The sequence below is a fragment of the Camelus dromedarius genome, chromosome 24, assembly GCF_036321535.1.
Source record: "Camelus dromedarius isolate mCamDro1 chromosome 24, mCamDro1.pat, whole genome shotgun sequence".
In the NCBI taxonomy this organism is placed as follows: domain Eukaryota; kingdom Metazoa; phylum Chordata; class Mammalia; order Artiodactyla; family Camelidae; genus Camelus; species Camelus dromedarius.
In genome coordinates this window covers 13,483,928-13,507,266 of record NC_087459.1, presented here as the reverse complement: position 1 = coordinate 13,507,266, position 23,339 = coordinate 13,483,928, and the positions used below count along the sequence as shown (strand labels likewise).

The following is a 23,339-nucleotide window of genomic DNA, read 5'->3' as shown; positions in this document are numbered from 1 at the left end:
ATATCTGTAACACGCCAGGCCTGCCACGGGCACTTTACATTCATTGTCACCAGTCCCGGCTACGAAAAGGGCATTGTTATCATCCCCATGAGACTGCATCACCTAAGGTTGCGCCATTATCATGCAGTAGAGCCTAGGACCCAGCCAATGTCATTGAGAGCCTGGCCCACCTGGCGTGGCCACCCCACATGCTGCAGCCTTAACCCCAGAGGTTTCCCTTAACCTGGAAGCGCACTCCCATCTCACATTTCGTTCTCTGGCTGCTTCCAGCAGCAGCTCAGTGCTTTGTGGCTGAACTTTCTCTCCAGCCCAGGTTGGCTGCTTGGTCCCACTACCACATGCAATGGGGCATGAGAAGAGGGAGGTACACCCCTGGCTTTGGGGGCTCCACGCTGCCCCCACCACAGGAGGAGGCCAGAGCTACCCTCCCCAGGGCTCCCACGGATACCCTTCTACATAACACACAAGTCAGGAGGAGTTATCCTAAAACGAAAGTCACAGACCAGAAGCCTGTGGGTCACATCCAAAACCACGTATACACTCTTCTGCCCTGTATGGTGTTCTAAGTCAATCTGAATTCACCGCCTATATTTAAAAATCAGGTAATTTCACATAACTCTAACTTCCAGTTTTATGTAAAACTGGGAAGTGATGCCAACCCTGGGCCAGAATCCCAAGGCAGCAAGAATCAGAACCCACGCCCCCTCCCCTCCCATTCCCCAGTCTCCCCACCCCTGCCTAGCCCTCTTTATTATCGGACATCACCCGCCTGGCCCCACAGGTAATGTGCCTGCAGCCCCCAAAGGGTGGCTGAGGTCAGTTAAGTGCACCTTCTCACCCAGTCAAATACTTCACTATATGTAAATTACAAGTGCCTCCGAAAAATACACCCCTATGGCAGTTCATTAACACCTTTCAGGGGATCACAGGGCATGGTGGACAGTTTGTCATTCACTGTAGAAACAGAGATCCTGTTAGAGCTCGAAGAGCCCTTAAGAGGCCACTGAGTCCAACTCCCTGGTTTTACAGAGCAGGAAACCAAGGCCCACGGGAATGAGGTGATGCCCAAGGCGGCCAGGTGAGTAACTGTGGGGACAGGAGCCAGCCCGGACTGTCTAACTCCGAGTCCACTGCACACCACTCCTACCTTTGACAGGATCTAAAAAGTTATAAGGCGCTTTGCCCTAAAATCGTCTTTCCGTTTCAGACTCCAGATCGTACTGATTGTCCATTAGGCTCCTACTGTGATGCTTCCAAAGACACACACTGCTGGCAAAACAGTCATGTGAAACCACACCACATCTTTTCTCTCCAGAGATCAGCAACCGTCCTCCCAGATACACGCTGGGATTAAAGAGTCTTAAATCTCAACCTCAACCCTCAGCAAGTGCTAGGCAGGCCCAGGTGTCCCGCTCCCTCCTGTTTCAAAGTCAGAAAGAACAGAGCACTTGAACCTGAAAAGGCTGGCCTTACCCATAATGTGGGAAGATACTCGGAGGAGGTGATCACATTTCCACTTAAGTCAAATTGATTTATCTGCCGGAAAACTATGATGTTCACATCATCGATGTCGTTATTCCCAACCTACGCGGAGACAAGGAGGGCTGGGGATGAGAAAGCAGGAAGAGGGACCTCTGCTCTCGCTGTGTGATGTCCTGGGAGCTATTTCCTAGTGCGCTTCGCTTCATATGAAGTGGGCGAAGCTTGCCATTCAAGCCAGCCTCAGTCTGCAGCCACACATTGACAGGAGATGGGCCGCACCTGCCCACGGGCACGTTTTATTTGACAAGCACGGTATTGTTTTTCTAAGTTTTAATTACTTGTCAACAGTTTTAAAAAAGGAACCTCATGTAAAAAAGGCCAGATCTCCTAGCATCTCTTGGAAAAAGGGGAAGATGCTCCTGCCTGGCAGCGATGGGAGGAGCCAAGCCCAGCTGCCCCTCTGGGTGGGCATGTGACCCGTCTGTCACCTTTTCACATCGCCGGGCCACAGTCCACATGACTGCCTGCGACCCCAAACCCTCATAATCTCGTGCCTAATGCCACCCAGTAAAGCCCCCAAGAGGCAACCCTCTTGTCCCACCCAAGCCCTCTTACTAGTCTAGCAATGAGACCTATTCCATAGGGAAAAAGTCCACTTCAAATGACTCCAGAGCCACTTCCTGGGACCTGGAGGGCTGCCTCTTCAGGGATCAATTAGTTAAGCCATGATCTTGAAGGTCAAGAGTCTCTGTCCTTGGTGGGAAAAACAAGGTCATCTGAATATAATAAAGCGGGAGGCCCTGCCACCAATTAAGCCTATGCTCTCTTTATCACCCTCCCTTGATTTGAAATGCTGTTTAGGCCTTAGGATCCTTAACTTGCAGAATAATGATCAGAGCTTGCAGGGGAAGTGGGGAAACAACACTTTAGATTTCTTCTCTGGATGCCTGACAGCAATGCTGTTCATTAAAAACCCACATAAGATGCTGCTTGTGAAGATGACACTATTCTAAGAGGACCCTTAATTAGGATTTAAAGTCCCCCCCACAGCAGATGAAAGGCAGGCAGCCAGAGGAGTGCTAAGGGATTTTTTGATCAGGGAAGCAATCATGCCCCCGATTCCGCTGGAGAACTCCGTGCCTTACCGCAATCACCCGGTGGTGGGGGAGGGCCCGCTCGATGTGGTCGTTGCCTTCTGCCTTGAGCTGAATGTGGTATTCACATCCTGGCTGCAAACAAACGCAGGAGTCACATCTTGGGAAAGGGTCCTGTCGAGTGAGACCTGATCCGAGCCTGCTCTGCCTGCAGGCCCACATAGGACAGGGGCCTTCCCGTCCCACCTCAGTGCCCAGACTGCACCTGTTAACCTTCTTAAGAGTTCCTTTAAAAAGCACCCCAATGTAGAAACTTTTCCCTGAAGTTCTGCAACTCCTTCAAACACCATTCAGTTTCTTCTACCCAAGGAAAATTAAATGTGGCTTCTTATTTGTTTTTTCTTTTTTAAAAAACATTTTTCTTCTTTGTATGTTTTTTATTCTATTCCTCCAATTTATAGGCGTAGACCATGTTTACCAAAAAAGTCACTATTCAGAAAAAACTTTTTTGTTGACATTGTACACATGAAGGATGTACACTGTTTACTCAGATAATTTTCTGGCAGACAGCAGTATTTTGTTCTAAGAAAGCCAGCACATTCTGACAATTTTCCCCAATAGAGGGAGGTGAACTGTCTTGAAAAAATGAAGTTTTTTGTTTGTTTATCACACTGCTGTATGGGCTGGCTAGTGGCAACTCTGATAGAGATATGAGTTCAAAGGGAAGTTTTTCGGAAGGCTGGAAATCAAATAAAATTCAGCTTGAAGCAAGGCTTTACTAGTAGAAATGAGCCCACTGTTTGTAAACTTCTGAACTATTTTTTTCTTACATGCTTATTTTAAAAAGAGATCTGCATCATGTCCCCAAAAGGTGACAGATCACTTATATTAGCAAGGTTTAAAACACTTAAATCAACCAATTTCTGATCACCAACAGCACACGGGACCCGATGACACCTTAGGATCTAAAGCACGGGGCTGAGGTCAAAGGTGACTGTGTGCATCCAAGAGGGCAACCCTGAGACTGGCATCATTTATTTGCAAGTCGGTGTGAGTAACACGGCTCTGCTCTCCTAAACAGTGCGCTGCAGCCTTCTTTCGTGCAGGCAGAGCAGCATCGGGAACGGTGATCGCTTTAGGTTAACCAGGGGCCCTTCCAAGTGGTAGCTTAAGGGTGACTTTTCTCCCCCTTTCAAAATTGTCCTTTTCGATATGTTGCTTGAACTATTTTATAATGAGCACATGGTACCTTTACAAAGACAATAAAGCAGTTATTCTTTAAAAAGACAGAACATTCAAGTTTATGATCGCCAATAGACGTATTAAGCCGCTTTATAGCTCAGTGAGGACAGACAGCACTGGGTTTAGTTCAAAATAGCTGTTTATGCCTCAGAAAGGAAAGACGTGTGTAGCTATCTGGGAAGAAACGCAGAGGCAGCACAGCTGAAGCTGGGAAGGGCGAGCACTGCCCCCTGGCTCCTGTCCCCAGGCTGGGCAGAGCCCACAGGGTGGCTGCTCCCATCGCAACCCGCCCGACTCCTTGCCCCTGGCCAGCTGACTCAAGGAGGCACCTTCAGCCTCTGGGGGCAGCACGTAGGGGTAGAGTGTCTCACCCCAAATGCCTTGACAGCTACACTGCCCGGAAAGATCACCTGGGGAAATGAATTCTGATGGGGGTCGAAATCCTTAGGAAATCTTCAACAAGGGATCTCCAGCCCGGCGTCCTCTGGGAGACTGGCAAACCCCAGTCCAAACCCTTGATGAGAAACATTCAAGGCTCTTCCTCCAGAACCCAAGGCCTGGCCCGTGGAAGGTGTGAGCTGCCACAACACTGAAAGTGCTAATGACTTAACACCTGTTACCAGGAGGAGGGTGCCGGGGAGCATCGGTTAAAATGGACATCTACTGCAGTGGGGAAGGACACTATATTCAGTTTAATTAAATAAAATGTGTTAAGTTGGTGAGTTTAGAAAAACACATCTGGACCAGCAAGACCCTGGGGGAACCAAGAAGGTGACCTGAATCTGCAAGCTTGCACTCGTAAGAGTGAGGTGAGCTCACCCTAGCGCGAGGCAGACTGAAGTGCACAGGCGCCTCCGGGCCCTCCTCATGCTGCTGACTTACAACGAAAAAAGCTGCACACACGGCCCGAAGAAGCGGGGGTGCTGGTGAGGAGCACCACAGGGGGCAGTGCTGTCTGTTCCTGCTTTTTAACCATTTACTGAGTCAGTGCAGCAGGCGCTGCTCCGTGTATTTCACGTGTAATAACTCACTTAATACCCAAAGCCAGCCCAGCCCATAAGGAAGACATCGTTCTCATCCTCATTTTACAGATGATGAGACGGACACAGAAAGGATGACACACTTGCCTGACCTTACACGGCTAAGAAAAGACAGAGGCAGGATTCAAACCCAGGCAGAAAGGCATCTGTGCAGCCACCGAAAGATGAAAATGCACTGAATGCATGAGATGGAGAACCTGCTTTTAGGGACTCACTGCCTCTCCCGGGGCCCCGGCTGCCGGAACCACTGCTACATGGAAGGAAAGCAGGCCTGGAGGATGGCAGAGGGCAGTCCCGGGGCCCCATGGAGCACATCGGGGTGGCAGCACCTCCACAGGGGCAGGGCTTCCCACGGGGCTGAGGAGAGCTAGGAGGGAGTGTGGGGTAACGCCGCCCAGACTCCTGTGGTGGTGGGATGACTGTCATCTCGCGGAATCTGATGAGAAGACACCGCAGAGGGAAACCGGTGGGCAGAGGGGACAGGGCACCCACTGGGTCAGTGTGCATCCAGCTAAGCCAGCAGAATACACGTTCTTCAGTCCTCAGCACGGCCCCCAGGACACCCCTAAGTCCACCTTCCTCCCTCGGCTTGACCGCTCCATGTTCACCGAGCAACCTTCTGACCTGACTTCCAGGAACCCCGATGTCTGAGAGTGGGCATGCCCGACACTGGATGTGAGTATTCTTATCTCTGGGAAAGGACAGCATGGCCCCAAGGTAGTGCCCAAGTAAACTGGCAAGCAGACGTGCCTCTTAGCTCACATGACTCGGGCAAACAGTAGTCCTCTGCCAAGATGTGTATGACTATCTCTGGGGCCAAATAAGAACAGCCAGTTTGTGAATCTGAAAAAGCTGGGACCAAACCCCGGGTCCAAGTGGCCCAGTCCAGTGGGTGCCAGTCCACCCACATTCCCTCTTAGTGACTGCTACTTAGTGTCTGCTGAACGAGCAGATGAATGAATGGGTGCACAAATCAAAACCAAGGGAAAAAAGCATCATAAATTCTGAACCAAATGCTGCAGCCAAGAAACCAAAAGGACAGATCAGTTGGTTATTTGGCCCACACAAAGAAGTTGTGGGTTTCTTTTTTTTTTCTTTGTAACTAGATATAAACATCTGAAAACCCAGAGTTTTCACATGAAAGTCTGAATTTCTCATTTCTTTTATAAACTCAGTCTGGCAACCCAGAGTCCATCTTCCCACATGGCTACGAAGAGCTGGAGCTGAGTGGTAGCTGCCCCCTCACGTGGGCTACGTCCTCTCCACCGCACCACAGTCCACACCACTCCCTACTGTGCACCCAGACTCCTCCAGCCTTTCACAGTGTTCTTCTGGCTCTACAGGTATTGGGTTTGAGAGCCCTGGCCTAAGCCAAAACCTTCTGCTAGGCAAAAGGTATGTCAAACCCATGGTTTTCCACCTTTATTTTGCCACAAAACCCCAATGCAGTATGTCAGCTAGATAAAAGGTAAGCATGTCGGCTAAGACAGGGATTGGGAAGAGTTCCAGAGCCCTACATCCCCCTAACCCTCTTGCCCAGCCCATTCCTAGCAGTCTTGGGGGCACCACAAGACACCCCTGAATCAGTAGGAAAAAATCCTCTAGTGAAACAGGTCCAAAGTCTCACCAGCAATCCACGTAACCTGAACTTCCCTTCTTCATCTGTCACGGTGTCTTCTCCATAAATACTGCAGTCGTTCTGTCCCACTGCTTCCACGGCAACACCCTGTTCTGGTTCTCCATTTAAGGAAGAAACTGTACCATAGCAACTGGAGGGATAAGACAAGAAACAGAACATGACGTTCTCGTGGTTTTCTGAAGCACACAAAAGAGTTCAGGGGAAGTGTCCTGCACTTACCAGCGATTTACAGTGCAAGACAGTTCAGTGGAGGACGGTGCCCCAGCTGACCCAGACAGTTCCGTTCTGGCCATGGCACTTGCAAATCGAGCCTTCCTGCCAGAAGGCTGTCATCAATTTCTCTTCTTGTTGAAATTTTAAGGGATGCTCCAGAAAATTGTAATTTAAAAAGGCTAAGCTTTTATTTTATTCCACTTTATTATATTTCTGTTACCCTTTATTTTAAATAACGAAGCATCCAATAAAATGAAAATAAATCGCTTCCCCTTTCATTCCACCTTCATATTCAACTGAAAATGGTCCATTTTTCTAAACTTGCTCCTTCTGATTAATCAATCTTTGCCTCAAGTGCTTTTGTAAACATGTATAAATATACGTGTCCGTGTGTCTGTGTGTATAAATGATACTAGTATTTGTATAAATCATCTCTGGAAGTATTCAGAAACACTGGAAAACCTAGGCAGCTGGGAGACAAGGAAAGGAGGGAAACTTCACATTGTATATACTCTTTCAACATTTTCAAGTTGTACTCAAGTGAATGCATTTCTTCCTTTCAAAAATTTAACTCACATTTCAAACATTTTTTAAAAAATAGAAATTTTTAGGAACTAAATGAGCTCTCACAGGCTGACTGCAAAATAGGAACCTGGTGACTCGATCAACAGTTTGAGATGTTTGAACAAAAGAGCAGCAGTTAAAAATCTGTGGACCTCGTCTCTTACTTCCCTTGTCTTCCAAATAGTCACGCTGAAGACCAGGGTGGGTTTCTAGGTGAACCGGGGCCGGGGACAGAGGGGAGCGGGCGGGGCTGCTCACCTGTAGGCTGTGCGGTAGCCGGTGATGGTGATCTTCAAGTTCTGTCCCTCCTGCACCTCAATCATTTGTGAGGATGGCTCGAAGCGGAACTCCTTCATCATGGGCTTGAAGTAATACTGGCCGGGGCTCTGCCGAGAGACCACCGCAAACTGAGCCTCGGCTGCAGATCTCAATGTGGCTTAAAAGGGGGCAGCTAAAGTTGTGATGGACCAGAATCGGACCCCAAGAGCACCAGGGCTTCCAGGACAGACAGAAATGGTAACTCTAATGCTATAATAAATAGTTAAGGTGACAGCAACTACAGTTCTAATATAGCCGTCATTATCGTGTGCCTACAGTAACTCTTCGGGCTAGACATAGTTTTAAATTTTACGAATGAAGTAACTGAGGCTCAGAGAGGTCATGTTAAGTTGCTTGAGATGACACAAGAAATAAGTAGGAGAAGGAAGATTTGAAGGTGTGTGTGCATCACTGCACAGCATACACCTCACTGCCTGTTTACGACATCCCTGTGACAGTCACTTTATTCCCAGGACTGACGAAGTAGCCAAGGAGATGTAGCCACTCCTGAGTCCCCACCATTCAGGGCCTCATCTAGATCTCCAGTGGAAAAATGGATGCTATCCTCCCACCACGGGGAGCGTGCTTTGCAGGAGAAACACGAGCTCACCGCCGAACAAGACTCGGCATTATTATACACAATCCTGTGGTGAAACAAGGGGACGCCCAAGCCAGGAGCCGCTGTGGCCGGGGTAATTAATTACATTGTCTCAGTGACAAGTGGGTAACCAGAAAACAAGACATGTGTGCAGGAGGGAACATGAATCGGCAGCGTTAAGTTCTGGTGAGAGCAATCCTCTAATTACGTCTGGTCCCCCAAGAAACATAAAACACTCCACGCTGGTTTTCTGTTCTCACGTTGTCAAGCAGTACACAAGTCACGAGGTGTCCCGGGCTCTCTTGGGGAAGACAGGCGGGCAGTAAACTACAGGACACCTTACCAGGTTTGAGAAGGTCAGAATGCCATTGTCCTGAGTCAGGAGGTTCGAACGAAACACACCACCGCTGAGGGATAAGAGGACCCCGGGGAGGGGCTGGTCATCTTCAGCTTTTATCTGGGGGGCAACAAAGGAACCCCAGAGCAAGGTTAACTCCTATTACCCATGAAGGGAATATTTCACAAGAGGTAATTCTTAATGGACTGTTTTTCTTCTATTGTTATTCACTGGAAGGGAGAACAAAAGGTCTGTTCTTCATCTCCAGGGTAACCAATGTTAACAGTTTGGTGTGCAGCCTCAGACTACTCTATGCCCACACAAATGTCATCAACATTATGGCTACTGCTGGCGGACTTGGTGAGTGATGTGGTGGGGTTGGGGCGAGGCTAGGAGGTAAGACAGAAGCGCCCACAGAGCTGTACCATTCTGCAGCTGTAACTTGCTTTCTCCTCCCTCAGCCGTTTCCCCGTTTTCCCTCCCCTATCGGTCCCCACAGATCAGCCTCACTGTTTCGGAACAGCTGTGTCTCACTCTACAGCAGAGGTCGGCAAACCACAACAAGCAGGAGTTTTGTGATGGAGAAAGAGAGACGATCTGAATGTCCCCGAGCGTGTGTCTCTTTGTGAGCTTAAGTGTTTCTCTTTTTCCGAACAGTCAGTTCCTACGAGTGGAATTGTTGGATGTGTGCACTTGAAATTCAGAAAGAAACTCCCAAACTGCACTCCAGGGTGGCTGTAACCATTCCAGCTCTGTAATTTACCTATGCGTGGGAAAACACATGCTCGCCAAAAAAGGGATAGCGTCTTGATTATTGCAAATCTAACCCAGCGTTTCGATGGTAACTTCCTCTGCATTTCCCCAGTCACTAGTGAAGCTGAGCATTTCCTGTATGTCTGTTAGTGACTTGTATGACTTCTGTGAATTGCCTTTCATATCCTTTGTTTATCTTTTTTCTGTTGGGCCGTCTTTTTCTCATCAATTTTAGGAGTTCCTTGTAAACTGGGGATATTATTTATGGTATAGATATTTCTTCCCACTTCCCAGTTTGACTATTTTTAAATTTGGTTTAAAATGCATTCTGCAATATAGAATTTTCATTTATTATGGACTGTGATCTGTCTTTCTTTTCCTCAGGCCTCTAGGTTGAAAATATTCATTCTCAAGGATCTCCAGACTCATGCCGTACATCCTACAGCATGCTTCTTCCCAAGAAGGACTGAGGGAAGAAAGAAAGACATCAAATACCACTGTAAGAACACTGCGTCCTTCGACAGAGAACAGAGTTGAAGATGAAAGCTTAAAATACTTGCCAAAAGGTATGCACACAAGCTAAAGGCAACAGCTCTCCAAATGACACCATGTGAGAGAAGCCAGAAAAAGAGGACGATCTGAATGATTCCATTTATATAAAACTCTAGAAAATGCAAACTGACCTACAGTGACAGACGGCAGATCAGACGGGTGGGAGGGGCAGGAGGGAGGGATTACCAAGGGTATGAGGAAATTTTGGAGGGTGATGAATGTGTCCACTACTTGGATTGTGGTGGTGTTTTCACGTCGAAACTGTCAAATTATACACTTTATGTGCAGTTTACTGTATGTCTATTATGCCTCATAGAGCTGCTTTTTAAAAAACATACGGTGTTACCTCAAAGCTCACGCCTGCCAAGGCATAAGCCTTAAAGTCTCCTATGGTTCCTTCCACTGCAGTCAAAACGTAGCCCTCCTTCTGTGAGGACACGCTATATTCCAGGTCACTATGCAGGGGCCCAACGCTGGATAAAAGAAAGAAATGCTGGAGATGGCTTGGCTTCAGATCCTGCAGGAAGCATCACCCGCCCCAAGGAAACCTGGCTCCCCAGTGTCTCTCCGAGGCTCCCCGATTGGTCCCAAGCAAATGTTGCTTAGTCACAGACTTACCTATAGGCACCTTTGTCATCGGTAAAGACTGTGATCAGGGGTGAACTTGCCCCCTTTTCACTGATGACAATCTCAACTCCTTCCAGCTCTGGGTGGATCTGACCTTCTAGAAATAAGCCTGCTTTCCCCTGGATCTCAATCAGCTTCCCTGGGCAGCTTTCTAAAAAGGGGGAGAGAGAAACAGAAGAACAGGGCTTAGAGGCAGAGGGGAGGGAGCCTTCTGGTTGGGGCTTCCCATTAAAGAAGGGCCGAACACTGAGAAACTGGAACTAGCGCGAGGAGGCGGTTGAATATAACCAGAATCCTCGATACTTGCAATGGCCCAAGCCTCTCTCCACCAATGAAAAGACCTTGTTCAGCTGCCAGGAACGTTAGCAGGCACGGCAAACAAAGGCTGGGTTTCCCCTTTCCTCTCCCTCGGCTCTCACAGGCCACAGGTGAGGAGACAAGCTGACATCGCAGGTGACAACCTGTGAGGCTGGACCTCAGAGGACCCAGCACGGAAGACGGCCCCAGACAGACTGCCTGCCAGACACCTGCACTCTTCAACACTCTCTTTCCAAACATGCAAACGCTGAGGGTTTAGTCAACCCAGAATGCCAGAAAAAGCTACCGGTAGCCTAAACATTCCAGTGGCAATCACTTCTGGTTATCCAGGCTCAGAAAGACCCTCCCATCACCCCGACCAAAAAGCAAACATCAGGAACAGCTCAGACACGTGAAGACATTTCAGACATTTTGGCAACTGATGGTTTTGCCACCTCCTGGTGTCAACTGGAAAACAGCAAGGAAAACCAAGTCCTTTTCCAAAAAGACACCCCAGTTCTCATAGTGAAAGTTACTTTTACTGATTTAGACCTTTCATTCATTCGCCCGTTCAATCACTCATTCACTGACTCATCAAACAGTAACAACTATGTGCCAAAGGGGACTGAAGGTGCCTTGCAAAGACGGTTTCACTGTAACAACAGCACAGCCCACAATTTTAAATGCAGGGAAAGGACCTGCTGCAAAGGTGTGTCATCGGCTGAGTTGACATTTACCTCCACTGACGGTGGCTTCCATGGAAGGAGGATAAAAGAGCAGCTCTTTAGACGAGGGTGTGACAGTGATTTTCTCTCCGGACCTAAAGTCATTAAGATACATCAGTGGGGCTCCCCATCAGGAAGGGTATTGGGACAGAGGACACTGCAGGGAAAGCCCAAGAGCGCTCACCGTGCCCAGTAAGAGAAGTCGTAGGAGAAGGGGCCCTGGAGCTCGTCCACCATCTCCTGCGCGGGGGGCTTGGTCCTTCCCCCGCTGCTGTCCTCCCCACCGTTCTTCTCCCTCTCCTGCCTGCGGCTCTCGATCCCCGCCAGCTGCTGCTCCCTCCGCAGCTCCTGCACGGACTTCAGGGGGCCGAGGACCAGGGCGGGCTCACTGTCAATGGAAGACCTGGGAGAAAAGGGTGAGCAGCCCCGGAGGTGAGGCCCCCTCATCCCCGCAGCTGCGGGGAATCGGACGTTTCTGCGAGCAGAGACCATCAGTTAAAAAACCGAGCACCTCACAATGCCACCAACCGTGGCACAGTCTTCTCCTGTTTTGAACAAACTAATAGTTAAAAAAAAAAAAAAAACCTGAACTTCTTTGCTGTGGTGGCAGTATCTGGTAGATCTGGGCTGGCATGAAATACCACTGACTTTGTGCCTTGAAGGAAACTTGTGAGATTTCCCGTAGGACATGGGATTCTTTCCACACCACCATCTCTGTCTTTCTTTCAGTCTTTATTGAGAAGATACCCTGCTAGAGAACCAGGCTCTGGGGACAGTGTGAACAGGACAGACAGCATTCCCTATCCCCGTGGGATCCACACCCGGATGCCCTGTGGACGAGGCAGAGAATAAAAGAGAAAAATGACATCAGATGGTAAGTACAATAGAGAAAAATAAAGCAGCATGGAAAGATGGAGAGCTGGGAGTCAGGGGCTATCTTTCATTAGGGGCTCAGCCAGCGCCTTTCTGGTAAGGTGACACCGAGCCGACTCGAAGGAAGGGAGAGAGGGAGCCACGTGGCTCTGGTGAAGAGGGCCTCAGCAAGGGGGCAGCAAGTGCAAAGTCTTGGAGCCTTGGAGGCAGCTCCCTTGGCGTGCTTGCGAGAGAGCAAGGAGACCAGGGTGGCCTGGGCAGAGGGACCCAGGAAGAGTCAGATCAGGTGTCAGACTAGGGCTTTGCAAACCTTGGTGTGGACCCTAGAGGGGTGGAAAGCCAGTGGAATTTTAAACAGAGGAATGACAGCATCTCTACTGTTAAAGATTACTCTGACTTCTGCATGAACAACACACTGTTATGAAGCAACAGCCAGAAAAGGGAGGCCAGACAAGAAGCTGTAGCAACAACCTGGTCCAGACAACAGTAGGTCGAACCAACATACAGAGGCTAAGTGTTAAGAAAGGGCCAGGTGATGGATGTACAGTTGGCCCTCCATTTCTGAGGGTTCCACATCCAAGGATTCAAACAACGGCAGATAGAAAATATTTGGGGGAAAAAAATTTCAGAAAATCCCAAGAAGTAAAACTTGAATTTGCCACATGCCAGAAACTATTTACATAACAGTGACATTGTATTTACAGCTATTTACGTAGCATTTACATTGTATTAGACGTTGAAAGTAATCTAGAGATGATTTAAAGTATACGGAAAGATGTGCATAGGTTACATGCAAATACTACTCCGTCTTATAAGGGGCTTGAGCATCCTGGGATGTGGGTAACCACAGCGGTCCTGGAACCAAGTCCCCATGGATACCGAGGATTGTACAGCTGAGGACTTGCAGATGGACTTGTTGGGTGTGGGATGCAAGAGAAAGAAGAGTCAGGGACAAACTAGAAAGATGGAGCTGCCGTTTCTGAAACAGGGGAGACTACAGACTTGGTCTGTGGAGGGCGACAGACCACCAGGAGTCCAGTTTTGATCTGGGGAATCCAAGATCCCCTTTACAGATCCCACCGGTCATGTCCAGCTGAAGATGCGTTTCATGTAACCTCAGCTCAAGCAAACAAAACAAAACCCTTGTGCAGTTACAAAAATAAACTTAATAAAGACCAAAAAACAACATAATATGGAGTCACTACTGGTAAAGATATGAATTTCTAGTCATACCAGTAATTCACACATTCCAAGCAGGAAAATAGAAAAAGACATTATTGCTCCAGCACCAGGCAAAGAAACAGGAGAAACTGAACCAGTCCTTCCCGTAGAAACCCCGTCCCCTGGTGAATATGTACCCCATCAATTCGGTCAATAACCCAGGGCTGTCCCTGACACCTCTCCCTTCCTGACCCGACGGAGTCAGCCTATCTCCACATCCCATCAATTCAGTCTCCTCAACACTGTCCGATCCATCCACATCTCTCCATCCCCACTGCCACCAGCCCGGCTGAAGCCCCATCATCTCCCACCTGGACCCCTGAATGAGCCTCTGCCCCTCCCTCAATCAACTTCCACTCTTGGATCCCTTCTACCTGTTCTCCACTCAGCAGCCAGGGGGACCTTTTTGAAACAAACAAAAAAGTGGTCCCTCTACTTAAAATATGTCAGAGTGTCCATGGGACAAAGCTAAGACCCGTAACATGGGCTGGCCGCCAGCAGCCTGTCTCTCCTGCATGGACCCCAAACCCCCCCAAAGTCAGATTTCAAAGCACTTATCGCAGTTGTAATTTTACAGCTTTGCGTGTGACTCTTGGATCACTTACTGTCTGTCTCCCCCATGAGACTGTAAGTCCCACGAGGGCAGGGGCTGTCGCCTACTCCCAGAGCCCTAAACACTGAGGAATCTCCATAAGTATATTCTGCACGGGTGGACAGGTGACAAGGAGGTGGACAGAAAGATGGAGACATAGCTGGAAAGGCAACTTCAAGTAAGGCAGGCTGGGAGAAAGTTACTCAGATTTCCGTTCTCTTTGACAAAGACAATCATGTTGTCAAAATGCTTTCTTTCATTTCTTGAGAAAATTAGAGTGTCAGGTGCACCCACCACACTGAAAAAATTCCTCGCAAAGGTGGCATTCACATGAACCCGACCTTCCGTGAGGGACTGCCTTTCACATACTCACTCGTGACCCTTCTCATACAAGGTGGCAGGGTCTCATGTAAAGATCCTGAGAGAGGATCTAAAGAAAAACAGGCAATTCTTTAGAATTTGCTAAAACACTTGAAATACAGTGAACAAACCAGAGATTTTTTTCCCTTAGCAAAGACAGGAGGTGCAAAGAGGCCAAACAGAAATTTAAGACACTGAAACGAGCCGTCAGAAGGCTCTTCCTCATCCACAGCTAATTCCTGAATCATAAAAGGAAAGGATCAAGGCTGTTGTGAATTTACGGCTGTATCATATAAGTGTAAGAGGGAAGGCCAGTTGTATACACACCCAGAGATAACAAATCAAAAATGGTTTTCAGAGCGTGTATGACAGGAGTCCCCCGGCCCGGGGCTACCACCCTCCCACCACGTCCCACCGTGGAACACTAGCCTTACTTGATGGTCACGGTGACATCCATCATCTTGTCAGTGGTGATGGTTCCAAGGACGTGGTGGCGAATGGCTGTCAACGTCAAGATACTGGGTGAAGACCTATAAATCAGAGAAGTGGAGAGAAAACACTGCAGCATCACTTCATGGTCCTCAAAGGATCACAAGCAACGCCCTTTATGGGCGACCTTCCTGACCCTGAAATACACTACCTGAAATCGTTGTTAGCGCGGCACGAAATAACACTTGGAATGCACACAAGTGCCTTAGAGGGTAAACTGATTCTCCACTCCGAACCTGCACACCTCCAATTCCCAGTAAAACCCACCAGCATTTGTCAAAATTGAAAAAGGGTTAGACTTGAGCTTGAGGAATTCCCATCAGCAAGGGCTGGAGGACTCAACACACATGATATTCAAACCACTTCAAAACCACAGCCTTCCATCCTGGGTTTACAAAATTCTCAGGAAAGAGATCCTATCTTCGTTTCCTCTGTAATTGACCCACGTGCCTACAAGCCCTTATCTAGAAATTCTCTTCAGTGCCTAAACTTGCCACTTCCAGAAAAGACATAAAAAACTCCTTTGTTTTCAGAAATGACTGAAGAGGAGAATGGCACTGACTCTCCTCCATGGGAGGCACACACGCCCCACAGCGCGGTCAGCACCCAGCTTACGTGTCATAGGTGTAGAATGCTTGCTCGAACCGGTGGCAGGAGCGAGGGGTCACCTTGTACACGCCTGCAGCCAGGAAATCAAAAGTCATTTTCAGAGAAGGGCATCAGTTACACCGAGCAGTTCCAACATTTGAAATCCAAAGGCAGTGCCTCTCACTTGAAGACTCACAACGTATCACAGACGTGCAATATGGTGTCAGAGATGCCTTTTCCGTGGCCCACGATGGCTTCCTGATGACCCAATCCACGTAAAGGCCCACTCATGAAGTCCCTTCCTACAAGTACTCCTCAAAGGGGGCATGGGGCAGGGGAAGGCCCAAAAAATTGTGAAATGATTGCAGAAAACACTTTTTACACCATGAGCTCATGCAGGGTAACACTCAGATTAAGGGCATATGATGCCATTTGCCAGAAGAGCACAGTTTCAGAAAGGAGCAAAGTGTAACATTGAATTCTCCCAAATGTGCATTAGCTGACATTTTGGCTGTGTGACCGAACTGAAACATGAAATTAGTTCAAATAACCTCTGCTGTTTCTGTCACATGGATCAAGCCCCAGTACAGTTACTAATAGAAAAAAATGATGAGGTTTCTCCATTCATTTTGTTTGTTCTTAATTCGACAAATATTGACAGAGCACCAGCACCTGCTTGGGCCACGTATTGTGCCAGGTGCGGGGACACAGTAGGAACAAAACAGATGGGGCTTCACATCTACAGAGAGAGAGAGAAGTGTTTGACAGCCACATGGCAAGAGCACAGCGGGGAGATCCCAATGACACTGGAGGTCCAGCGTCCCTGCGGAAGTAATAGCTGAACGAAGAAGTGATGGGCGGGCAGCACAGCTGGGTGGAGAGTGGGGCACAAAAAATGTTTGCCTGCCCCTTCTCCTCATCTTTCTGCCTTAAACATAACCGGTTTCCTAGGACAACAGTAGGCACCCTGAAAACACAGGGGCAGAACATACAAGGGACAGGACTAAAAGAATCACAGAGACACCAACCCTAAACTAACATCTACCAGCTGCTGGACCCATGCCTGAAGCCATGTGCTACCCGACTCTGTTACTGAGCCAAATTAACCCCTACTTGTTGATGGTTCTTTTGTACAGATTTTGTTACTTGCAGCCAAAGGCATCCTAATAAAACACAGGATAGAGTGGTTGGAGCAGAGAGTAACAGATAGAGCTAGATTGTACAGAAGCTCAAGGTCTGACTAAGGGTTTTGTATAGTAGTCCCCCACATCCTCAAAATATACATTCAAAGACCCCCAGTGGATGCCTGAAACTGCAGACAGTACCGAACCCTGCATATGTTTTGTTTTCACCTGCACTAATATGGGTAGGTAACGTACACAGCATGGATATGCCAGACAAAAGGATGATTCACATTCCTGGGCTGGACAGGAGCAGGATGGTGAGAGATTTCATCATGCTACTCAGAACCATGCCATTTAAAACTTATGAACTGTTTATTTCTGGAATTTCCCATTTAATATTTTTGGACCACAGTTGACCACAGGCAACAAACTGTGGAAAGTGAAACCATGGTTAAGTGGGGACAACTGTATTCTACCTTGAGAACCAAGAGAAGTCACTGAATTATTCATCAGGAAAATGCAAAATAAAACTACAATGAGATACTACTTTACACCCACCAGGATGGCTGAAAAAAAGACAGACAGGCACAAACATCGGTAAAGATGTGGAAAAACAGAAACCCTCGGGCATGGGGGCATGGCTGATAGGAACAACAAATGGCAAATATAGCCTCTTTAGATAATAATTTAGCAGTTTCTTTAAAAATTAAACATATATTTATTATATGATTCTCTTTCTAGGTATCTACCCAATAGATGTCCACACAAAGACTTATACACAAATATTTGTAACAACGTTATTCGTAACAGCCTTAAACTGTAAACAAGTCAAATACCTATCAACTTGGTGAATGGATACACTAAATTACATATCCATGCAGTGGAGTACTATTCACCAATAAAAAGGAACAAATTATTAATACCTGCTACAACCTGGATGAACATCAAAAATACTATACTAAGTAAAAGGAGCCTGAAGAAATACCAGTACTATGTAATCTCATTATATGAAATGTCTGAGAAAAGGCAAACCCATAGAGACAGAAAATGGAATACCGGCTGCCTGGAGCTAGGTATGGAGATTAACTGTAAACATGCATGAAGGTTATTACTCAGGTGATGAAAATGTTCTAATCTGGATTATAATGATGGCTGTACAATGTGGTATATTTACTAAAAATCATTGTATTGTTCATTTTAAGTGGGTGAATTTTATGGTCTGCAAATTGCATCTCAATAAAGTTGTTAACAGAGAGAGAAGCCACTGAAAGATTTTAAGCAAGATGGGAGATGATCCAATCTTTATGCTAAAAAGATCATTCATCAGGAGAGGTCATGGGCTGATGGTGTAATATTTTTAGAAGTGAAAGGGCCCAGTGGTCTGGACCCAACTCAAACCCAAGAGATGGGGAACCCATGCCAACCCCCAGCTCTAATTCTTTGGGTAAAAACGTGGCTCCCTCCAGAGGAAAGAAAAAGGAAACGAGTATGCTAACCACAACCAAAATTGACAGCTTGATGCAAATTGAACTGAGGTAGGAAAAGTCGCCTTTAAAACCACCCTCTGGTACCTTTCCATTTCTCTAACTCGTAGCACATCAATCCTCCCAGACTCACCAGGCTTGGACAGGCAGAATCGGTTGACTCCTTTGGAGAGGTTATAAATCCCCACGTTCTCAGGTCCATTTCCATCCTGATAAAATTCCTAAGGGACCAAAGCCAATACAATGAATTACTAGGGGAGATGGAGACACCCAGATGATTAATAATATTTGTGTTTCTGAACCAGTCATCTGTTTTGCCCATTAATCATTTGAACAGCTGGGTGCCACAGGAAAATTAAAAACCTTCCAAAACTTCCAACAAAAACGTGCTTTTTTTTCATTCAATCAACTAACATTTATTGAGCACCTGCTATGCAGTAGACCCACGGCTGGGCCTTGGTTGCTGACACAGCTCCTGTTTCCAGGGAGGGCTTACATTCTAATATGGGAAGAGAGAAAATCCATGTAGTCAACAACGAAATCGGCAAGAGTTCAGCCAGGAAGAAACAGAGCTTAGAGGGAAATAAACAGGGAGCAGAACAGAAAGGGGCTTCCACTGTAGGGGCTTCTTCAGCTTGGCCTCAGGGCAGGCCCCTCCTGAGCAGGTAGCAGTAGGGCTGCAGCCTGAATGATGAGAAAGAGCAACTACGCTCAGTTCTGGAGAAGATGCAGCCTCCCAGGCAGAGAGAAGAGCACGTGCAGAGGCCCAGAGGAGGCAACAAGCCTGGTGTGGAACTGGAGGCAGCTGGTGTGCGGGGGCCCAGTGAGCAAGGCGGAGGGTGGGAGGAGGTAAGGTGCGAGTTAATGAAGGGACTACTGGCCATCGTCAACAAATATGGATCTTAGTCTAGGGGACATGGAAACCCACTAGCGGAATTAAGGGCAGAATGATTTCCTAAATGTCCATTACTTATTCTCAACTGGATACCAATGGACCCATCTCGTGTAACAAAGCTGTCTGTTGAACATCTGTAGTTGAGCAGTTACAGCATCCAACTGGCACTGGAGACACCAGTTTCAGTTCCTCTAGTGTCTCACATAAGCAGTCACTTAATTGCCATTTGCCTCCGTTCCTCCACTGGGACCTGACAGTGACATCCACCATTGCTTAAAGTCAAAAAATCATATAAAGTTCATGACTGGGCCTACACAGGTGTTCCCCTTCCTGAAACCCACCAGGTACACGGCTAACCCAGCCACAGAGTCCACAAGAGAATAAGACCCTGTCTAATACCTCTGTCCTCAGTCGCACCGTTCATCAATAACTGTGCATGCCAGGAAAACCTCAGACATGGAAGAGGTTTACTTAAACCTCACTACAGCCCTGGGGAGTGAGGATTATGATCTCAATTTTAGACGAGAAAACTGAGGCTCAGAAACATTCACTGAACTTGCCCAAGGCTATGGAGCCCACGTGCTTTGCACTACATCAGCGGCTTCCCCCGATCACTAGTGAAAGCTAGAATTTAATGTGGACCCAGGACAAGGACCTCTCCCTAATAAAGGCATCTTTGCACTAAGTGGCTTTAAATGCTTCCTGATGATTCTCTCCACAGCAGGTGGGTGGGTCGAGGGGCAGAAGAGGAAATCCAACTTGACTGTGCCGATAACACTCTCAGCACGCTAGTCCTGCTCGCTCTCCAAAAGGCGAGTGCCCTTCCAAACAGAAGATTCCTCACAAGCCACACATACCAGAGTGATGGCATGAGAAAGGGAACATCTCAGCATGTAGCCCGTCTGCCGGAACTCAATCGCGGACACATCGTCCTCCAGAACTTCCACCTCCAGACTCTTGTTCTTCCAGCACCAATCTTCATGCATGATGCTTACTGGAAAGAATGCAACGCAGACACACACGTGGGCACAGAGCACACCACCTCCCCAGGTACCCCGGAAAACACAGTGACAGTGAATTACGTGTGTGAGCGTACACACATACGTATCAACACATGTGCAAGTGTCTCAGCTGTGCTGAGCATAAGTAACTGCTAAAGAAAAACTGAAACCAATGGCCATTAAAATCACCAAGAAAGAAATTCAGCTGATCCTAAAGACCAGGCTACAAGTAAGCTATTCAGGGATTGGCAAACTTTTTCAGTAAGGGACCAGAGAGTAAATACTTTCAACGTCATGGGCCACGTGGTCTCAACTATCAACTCTGCCTTTGCAGCACACAAGCAGCTGCAGACAACACACAAACGAATGGGCGTGGCTGTGTTCCAATAAAACTTTATTTATAAAAACAGGCAGTTGCCCTCGGGCCACAGTTTGCCAACACCTGACAAAACAGAAAATATAATTCCCCGGCAAAATGGGCCCACTTTATAAGCTATTCACTGCCAGCAGCTCCAAGCTGAACTCTGACAGGGCAGAAATACAGGCAACAGGCAGCTTCTGGAGAGGGGCAGGGGGAAGAGCACCGGAGTTGGCCAGCACTGCTGCCTCCCAGGCGTCACGCGAGGGGCTTGACAACCCAGATCCCATTAGCCCTACGTTCTGCAGGAAGGTTCTATTGCGCCTGTTCTAGAAGAAGAAACTGACTCTCAGGAGATCAAGTAACCTGCCACACTCACCCAGCAGCCAGGTGGCAGAACACACAAGTGGAATTATTTCACACTCTTTTCCGGCAGAAAGAAAGAAATGAAATGGCATGAGGCGCACCGTGTGGGGCGTCCTGATGAGGTGGCAGTCAGTTCACAGAGCCTCGACTCCGGGGTTACTGCCCAAAGCTAAACGATGCACATTCAGGGTCAAGGGGCAAACGAGAGTTAACCGGGTAAAGCTGTGCAGCTGGGGTACAGTTAGAGGGCCGGGTTTCATAAAGTTTAGAAAGACGGGAGGCATGAGGCCACGAGAGGCCACCTTCGGCTCTTACTTTTGTATTTTCCAGGCAGCACATTGTCAAATGTGAAAGTCATGGAGTTGACGGTGCCGGAGAGCTGCAGGCTCCGCTTCTCACCCTGGCGACTCATGGACTGCAGGGTCACCAGCAAGTCACCGCAGGTGTCTGCAGAAAAGAGATGCGGGGCCTCATCCAACTGCCTCTCAAGCCCCAGCACCCATTCGAACCCTCCCCCCCGCCTGCTGCCTGCCACCGCTCAGCTCCCGAGGGGCAGCGCCAGGAGCGTTCCTTCAAAGCTAACATGCATCTGCTTGCTTCTAAGGAGTCTCTCCCCATGCAGGTCATCCGTACCAAACAAGGGGAAGTAATATGTATGGAGCACCAACAGGAGCCAGAGGAAGATAAGGTGATGAAACGTGACTGAATGCCCGCTTCATACCAGGTACAGAACTAGGCCCTTTATCATCATCATCATAATTTTACATAGTAATTTTGCTAGATTTATATGGCTCTTGCTGTGTTCCAGGTACTTCTAACAGCTATACATACACTAACTTATTTGATCCTCATAACAACCCTGTAAGGCAGGTACTATTAACATCTCTGTGTTACAGAAGAGGGACTCAAAGCACAGAGTGGTTAAGTAACTTACCCCATATCACACAGCAAAGGTTCAAACCCATGTAGTCTGGTTCCAGAGTCTGTGAATGTAACCATTGTGCTACACTGCCTCATGACATGACCGTATGTAAGCATCATTAAAACCTTCTGAGGGCAGTAACAGTCCCATTTGACAGGAGAAAAACTGAGGCTGGCAAGTTAATGCTTAGTCTCACACTGGTCAGTGGCAGAGCTGGGACTAAAACCTGGACCTAATCCCGTCTTCAGAGTCAGAGGGAAAAAAAAAAGAAACCCACACGTTCTTTTGGGAGCCAAAGCAGAAATACTCCCAAGAGAAATGTTTCTGGTGATGGTGGCGATTATTCAGGAAGAACTGTACACAACATGGACTCTCAGACACCACTCCCCAGGAGCAGCTTCCGCTCTCCCCTTTGATGAGGAAAAGCTCACCGAAATCCCACCTTTGCCTGCCGACTGCTCTGAACTCTCTGTTCTTGCTTTCTATTGACATCTTACCCAAACAAGAGACTTTCCCAGAAACTGATGCCAAAAACTGCACAAAGGCCACATCCATCACAGGCCTGTCAGTCACAGCCAGAAGCAGCGTCTGGGGTTTCAACGTCAGCCCAGCTCTGGTCTCCGCCTCAGGAACCATCACCTGTGGGACACGTGGGAAAAGGTCAGTGGCTGCATCAGGACTGCCACTCCCGGGCCTCTGGGGCACCACCTGAGCCTAAGGCTCAACAGATTTCATAGGACAAATGTTCACTCCTAAGCCAAGTTTTATAATCACAACAAATCTGCAAACAGCCTGTGTGAAGAAAACATGCTTCTAATCAGCCATGAAACACCAGCCTTCAGCAGTGGCAGCGTGTATACAAAAGCACAGCGGGGCACACGAAGCTGTCACAGACCATGTGTACCCTGGTGGAAACCATACTAGGTCCCAGGATCTGTTCCTGGCTTGAGGTCACCGGTTTCTTTACTTTCCTTTTCTGATATTTCATTGTTAGTGTAAAGAAATGCAACTGATTTCTGTATGTTAGTCTTGTATCCTGCTATCTTGCCAAATTCTTTAATCAGCTCTAGTAATTTTTGGGTGAAGTCTGTAGGGTTTTCTATATATAGTATCATGTCTTCCACATATAGTGACATTTTTACCTCTTCTTTTCCGATTTGGATCCCTTTTATTTCTTTTTCTTGTCTGATTGTTATGGCTAGGCCTTCCAACACTATATTGAACAGAAACAGTGAGAGCGGGCATCCTTGTCTTGTTCCAGATTTTAGCAGGAAGGGAGGTCACTGGTGACATAAGCTATTAATTTGTGGATGTGACATGGATAACCAGCATGGAACTGGGCCATTTCTTCTCCCCTCTCTTCTGCATGCCTTCCTCAGGCTCCCAGGATAGACTGGGAGAGGAGGCAGTGGTCGCCTTCTTCATCCCTAGTAGAGATTACCCTCCAGAATTGCCCTTCCTTGGAAAAGTCCCTTATTGTGCCTCTGAAAGGGACTCCAAAGGCTTGTCCATGTGGCCGTCACAAGGAGCTGGCATCCTACACAGCATGCTGTCTGTGGAAGCAGGGAGAAGGCTGTGCCCCCAC

General features: G+C 47.8%; 1 protein-coding gene across 1 annotated transcript in view; it reads right to left on the bottom strand.

Annotated features, from left to right (window-relative positions):
• LOC105091150 (BOS complex subunit NOMO1) overlaps window positions 1-23,339 on the bottom strand; it is a 51,353-nt gene that overhangs the window by 5,782 nt on the left and 22,232 nt on the right. Inside the window, exons 13-27 of the mRNA XM_010982601.3 lie at window positions 22,252-22,393; window positions 21,148-21,279; window positions 19,965-20,101; window positions 18,346-18,433; window positions 15,632-15,695; window positions 14,962-15,057; window positions 11,666-11,884; window positions 11,494-11,576; window positions 10,451-10,610; window positions 10,179-10,305; window positions 8,534-8,647; window positions 7,533-7,660; window positions 6,486-6,627; window positions 2,628-2,711; window positions 1,474-1,584 (exon numbers count right to left, since the gene is read on the bottom strand). Coding sequence (XP_010980903.3) covers window positions 1,474-1,584; window positions 2,628-2,711; window positions 6,486-6,627; window positions 7,533-7,660; window positions 8,534-8,647; window positions 10,179-10,305; window positions 10,451-10,610; window positions 11,494-11,576; window positions 11,666-11,884; window positions 14,962-15,057; window positions 15,632-15,695; window positions 18,346-18,433; window positions 19,965-20,101; window positions 21,148-21,279; window positions 22,252-22,393 — 1,827 coding nt within the window. The remainder of the gene's footprint in view (window positions 1-1,473; window positions 1,585-2,627; window positions 2,712-6,485; window positions 6,628-7,532; window positions 7,661-8,533; window positions 8,648-10,178; window positions 10,306-10,450; window positions 10,611-11,493; window positions 11,577-11,665; window positions 11,885-14,961; window positions 15,058-15,631; window positions 15,696-18,345; window positions 18,434-19,964; window positions 20,102-21,147; window positions 21,280-22,251; window positions 22,394-23,339) is intronic.